This window comes from Microtus pennsylvanicus, chromosome X, assembly GCF_037038515.1.
Source record: "Microtus pennsylvanicus isolate mMicPen1 chromosome X, mMicPen1.hap1, whole genome shotgun sequence".
Classification (NCBI taxonomy): Eukaryota; Metazoa; Chordata; class Mammalia; order Rodentia; family Cricetidae; genus Microtus; species Microtus pennsylvanicus.
Window position 1 is genome coordinate 60,968,486 of NC_134601.1, and position 6,000 is coordinate 60,974,485.

General features: G+C 40.6%; 1 protein-coding gene across 1 annotated transcript; it reads right to left on the reverse strand.

The window, feature by feature from the left end:
* Positions 1-4,653: 4,653 nt before the first annotated feature.
* Positions 4,654-5,607, reverse strand: LOC142841748 (olfactory receptor 10A5-like). The gene has a single exon (XM_075958728.1). It carries the CDS (start codon positions 5,590-5,592, stop codon positions 4,654-4,656), a length of 939 nt encoding a protein of 312 aa, XP_075814843.1. The 5' UTR covers positions 5,593-5,607.
* Between the last annotated feature and the right edge of the window lie 393 nt (positions 5,608-6,000).

Sequence of the window (6,000 nt, forward strand, 5' to 3'; positions counted from 1 at the left end):
CCCTGGGAGAACCCCACTTTCTCCTTGGATGATGGCTGAAATGGAATCCTATTTCTGACATTAACTCTATGAGACAGGTATTTGAATAACAAAAGTCTGTATTCATGGAGCTGTTATGTTACAGCTTTAAAAAATACTTTGAACTTGCTAATTCTGACTAGTTGTTCAATGAATTATGCTCAGTATGCGCCATGTACCATGCTAATTGTTTTGTGTCTTTTCATCAACTCCTTTGAGGTAATACTCTTGAATAAGTTAGCAGCAAATGCTCAGATTTCGGTTTCAAATTCAGCACTAACCCGAGTCTAACATAGCGACCAATATCAAACGCTTCAATAACTCAAGGCATAGGATGAGAAAAATATTATAGGGTCCTCTAACTGGTACACGAGAATTAGAATAAGCACCCCTCCCCGTCCCAAACCCTACTTGCCCATTTTTCAAGATTGTGTGGCAGTGACCTTTAGTTGGTTCAAGCTATGATTACAAAATATATGAAAGATAAAGAACAACACAAATGTCATAATTTCTAAAATAGTCATCCTTGAGGTTCCATTTATGCTGCCCAAAGGGAAGTTGTTACTCAATATCTGGAATCGTGGCCAAGGCCAAATTGGCAACATGCTTTAAACTCTCGGGAACAAATCCTTCAAAGTCTACTAACCAGTTCAATGCTAGCTAGCATTGGCATCAAAATTGGCTCTTTCAAGTCATTGCCAAAAAAAAAAAATGACGACTATTGCTTACAGCAAAAGACCACTATCAAATGTTGTATGGAATGAACTTAAAAGTAAGATACTTTACATGCTAAGAGATGCTTGCTATGGGATGAATGCTATGGAGAACAGGAAATGAGACTGCTCCAAAAACGTTTAGTGACAGTCCACGTGTCAGTTGGTCATCTAATCCTCCACAAGAATGACAGCAATATTGAAAATGCCAGAGATTTGCTTCATTAATTATCTTTATGCCTTGGAGCTGTAAGAGTGATGGCGGATGAACCAAGTTTGGTTGAAGAAAGCTGACTTGTTTTGGAAGAAACCCAAAATACAAATGAACTTTTGGTAAAGATGGCAATGCACTTTGAGGGATGAATGAAAACAGGAAAAATATGACATCTGTTTTGAACTTCCAGGGGAATCTCGTCAAAACAAGGTCTTTTGGAACAGACATGTAACCAGGGTGACAAATGACTTATGTAGTATGATAAAGGAGTAAACGTGCTAGACTCTTAAAAGAAAAACGCCTGCATGCTAGACACCTCAAAACAGGTGCGGAATTCAAATAGAGATGAAGATAATGAAGTTGTGTTCTTTTACTGCTATTTTTTTTAACTTGTTCATTAACTGCCACTGTACTCTCAAAAATAAGAAGTGAAGCTAGTAGAATAGACGCGTTGAAGCACTGGAGGAATTGTGGGATTGAATTCTTCACTAAAAAGTTTGACACAACTTTTGACATTTTGGTTTTAAGTGACACCAACTAATAATCCTTGGGGTTTCAGCTCTGTCATTAGCTTTTGGGGACAAATATCGTTCAGAAAATTAGAAATTAGTGTTTCCTGACTTTGTTATTAGATTAAATAGTTTCCTACGACTTCCATCTAGAACCACTTCTCTTACTTGGTTCTTCAATAGGTATTTCAGTGTTCCTAAAAATAGGGTTCTGAGTTATTCGTATTGTAGTATATAAATTCTGGCGGCTGTGATACACAATCCATCCTCTTACTTTAAAATAACCATGAAACAAAGTTTATGTAAGGTGTGTTAAAGCAAACCTTAACCAGCCAAAAGCATATTAAGAACTGAGACTATATACCTACATTCCATTTGGACGCTTATTCATATTTACACTGGCAATGATTTTGGACTACAGATGAAGGTAGAGGTGGGAAATAAATTTGAGAAGCCTACAGAGACTTAAAAGAGGAAAAATGGAAAATAAGTTATAATGTTGCCATCTTGAATAACCTGCAGAAATGGACTGGGTATGATTTACCTGTAGTTTTGTGTTTACACTACAATTAACCTCTGTACTGCAATCCATTTGGTAGAGTACATGACATCTGCCTAACTCTTAGAACGTTTCTCTTCCTGAGAGGCCAGACTACCTCTTGGCCATCCCTTTGGAGTTCTATCTCCATTTGCATTGCTCTGAAGCACAGAAATAGTCTTTTACTTGAATATGGTCACCACAAGACTCCTGAAAACAATTCTGCTTTTGCCTATCTACATGGAAAGCTTTATACAGAGATGTGGTATGACCAAGGCTGTAGTATAAACAGAGGTATTATTGGCACTATTCCACTAGACCAAGCTCGAAGCCCATTTTACCTCATCTTATTCCAGGTTTGCTCAGTCTAGATCTCTCTCTCTCTCTCTCTCTCTCTCTCTCTCTCTCTCTCTCTCTCTCTCTTCTCTCTTCACTGAGCAGATGCTGAAGTGCCAACAAACCATCTGGCCCAAAGAGTGAGGGTTAACATACAAATTGGAGCTGTAGCTCTTCTAATGTAGTATGACAGTTTGTACTGATCAGGTTAATGGGGGATAATTTCTCATTGGCTTGTACAGAGACACAAAAATTTGATCTGATTTACTATTAATTACTCTGTCCAATCATTAACATAATGTTTCACTAAATAGAGAAAAAACTATTCACATTGCATAGGCAAGAGCATCAACCAGAGCACTTGGGTACAGCATAGAAACTTTACTGTCAGTGGGAGCAGGAGACACCCTTTGATATGCTTCTTAGTTTTAGGGCTAGAGTATCTTGCAGCATATGCAACCTTCCAGTTCTGGACAGAATCACACACATTTGTAGAGTGACTGACAGTGGATCCTAGAGTATGCTGTGGTGTGGGGAACATAGTGGATTGAATTGACCCACATGGAGATTAAATAATCATATCTTGAGTGAGAGCAATGTAATGCTTTATCAAACAAGTGAAACGACTTTAGTTAGATTTTTGTTTTTTTATTAACAAATATTTCTTGAACAAATCATCACGTGAACTCACATGAATCATGCGTTGGTGAAATTTATGATGCAGGGAGAAGATACACACACATGTGTGTGTTTATATATACACATATTACTTTCATATAGCTATTTAATTGTAGTGAAAAAAACCAGGATGCTCTAAAAGCATATATACAAAGACTGGGCAGCACCCAATTGATTGTCCAAATTACAAGAGGCATGGAGCTGGACACAATAGAGCATACTTACAATCCCAGCACTTTCGAGATAGAAGAATGAGCACTGCTGTGAGTTTTAGGACAATGCAGACTACATGATACCATATTTCATTTTTAAAAGGAAAGAAAGGAAAAATAAAGAAAAGCAAAAGAGAGAAGGAAGGAGACAAATAACGTAATGCTTGAAAGTTCCAAGGAGGCAAGTGGGTTTGGGGAACATCACACCAGGGAGGCAGGAACTTGAAGAGCAAGAAATGAATAAAGCTGAGATTTTGGCTGAAATTATGCATTCTTTGGCCAGGAGTGGGAAGAAGATAGGCTACATCTTTGGAGATCTTGTAACAGGTGTCTGCTATTCACTTCCATGGAACATTTAGGCTTTGTCCTAAGGGCTAAGGGAAGCTGTTAAAGATTTTTAGGCTTAGTTGATGTGGGCACAGTCGATATTTTTAATCTTTCCTAATGACAAGCACACTAAACAAATTCTTCAACTGTATTCAGAACCACTCCTAAGTGGCGGGAGCAGATGAGGCATTTCCACTGTGCATCTGAGCAGAAGGCAGAACCCCTGAGAGGCTGAGCAGTAATTACACTTCTACTCTAGATCCAGGTTTTAACCACAAGGAGTGTGTTCTGAAGGTTCTATTTCATAATTGAGGGTAATTACAAGAAGTTAAAACTAGATTAGAGACAATTAGGCCCTGTACAACAGGGAGCTCTGTGGGTGGTCGGGAAGGGAGTAGGAAGAACCAGCTGGGAAAGTGTTTCCCAAACTGCTTGGCATTCTTGGACTCATTTTGTAAGTGGAGGATTGGGGATAGCTATCTGTGCTTCTGGTTTCCCTCAGGGTAGCACCAGAAATTAGATGTAAGCCACATATATGCACATGTAACTGATAGCCAATCAAGATTACCTTGTCTTCACGCCAGAGGGCTTCATAGGCCAGATAACAAAATTGGAAACAAGTGGCAAAGATAGATAGGTGATGAAATTCATTGCTCTTCAACTAAAGAGGCCCTATTGGAACAACTACATGTTTCCCTCCCTCTGGTGAGATATTGTGGGGGAGATGTGTAAAGTATGGATACTTCTTGCCTTTGAGTCTATTTTGGAAGTTTGGTGTGGTTGTAGCAAAAAGAAAATAGGGGATTTTTATATCTTGGTTCTTATGAATGATCAAGTTTGTTGTTTCTAATTTCCTCTTGAAAGGAACCAATATGGTAGAGTAGCCTGGTGGGAACACATCTATCTCGATCAATTTACTCCTTCTGTTCAGGGATTCACCCGAAGCATTAGAGTGTAAAAACTGAAGGGAGAGTCCCTCCCCTGCTTGTGATTCCCTGGAAGAAGGGACAAGTGGTTGCTTGAAATGCTAAGTTGCCAATCAAGTATCTGACCCTCTTTAGAGAAGTGCAAGCTGCTGAGGAAAGGACTCTGGGGGCGGAGCAAGCCCTTAGGTCTTCATGGCGCGCTTCCACTGGCTCAGAAGTCTCTGTGCTGCCCTTTTAACATCCTTGTTTCTCAGGCTGTACACAATGGGATTGACCATGGGAGTGACCACAGTGTAGAGCAGTGAGAAGACTTTGTTTAGGGCAGTGGCCTGTGTCGCTGCGGGGATAGCGTACACTGTTCCCAGAGTTCCGTAGTACAGAGTGACAACGATGAGGTGGGAGGAGCATGTAGAAAAAGCTTTTTGTTTTCCCGCAGCTGATGGTATCCTGAGGACAGCATCCACAATGTTTATATAGGAGGCTACAGTAAGCAGGAAGGGCACCATGGTGACAAAGGAGGCCATGAGGAAAGTTGCTTTTTCTACTTCCTCAGGATCAGAGCAAGCTAGCTTGAGCACTGGGGCAAGGTCACAAAAGAAATGATCAATCTCATTGGATGCACAAAACTGAAGTTGGAAAGTCATAGTGACAGTGACAACAGGAGTTATAAAGCCACCCAGCCAAGATCCGCCTGCAAGCAAGATACACATGTGGAGGTTCATGAGAGAAGGGTACTGAAGTGGGCTGCAGATAGCAAGGTATCGGTCATAAGACATGGCTGCCAGGAGAAAGCATTCAGCGACAGCCATGGAGCCAAAGAAATAAAACTGAGCCACACATCCTGCAAAAGAAATTGCCTCCTGACCAGAGAGAAGGGTCTTCAGCATCTTAGGAGCAATGGAGGTTGTATACCAGATCTCAAGGAAGGAGAAATTGGACAGGAAGAAGTACATGGGGGTTTGGAGGCTGCGGTCAATGGAAGTTACTGTAAGGATGAGAATATTCCCCAGTAAGGTCATTACATAGATGCCAAGAAATGTTCCAAAAAGGAAAAACTGTAAGCCATGGAAGCTTCCAAATCCCAGAAGGAGAAATTCTTTTACCATGGTCACATTACCCATATCTAGGAGATTCAGGCTCAGGATCTGAAGAGAAGAAGTATAAGCAGCTGGTAAAAGAGCAAACACTATTGAAAGGGAGCAGAAGTGCAAGAAATACTGCCTAGTTCATAAATTACTGTCTGGTCTCCCCTAGAAGATACTTTGTACATGTTCTGCGAGGTGAACTTACCTAGTAGCTGCAGCATTCCTTCATTTTCTCCTTGCTTTGATGAAAGAATTGACACAAATGATCAAAAGAAAGAGAGTCTTATTTTGACTCACGGCTTGAGGGATGCAGATGTTTGGGATGGAGAAAGCACAGTAGCAGGTTACTCTGTGGTGGCCTGAACATGTGGCTGGGATGCCTCTCCTCACATTCCGTGGACTAGGAAGCAGAAATGTGATAGGAAGCTAAGGCTACATTATAAA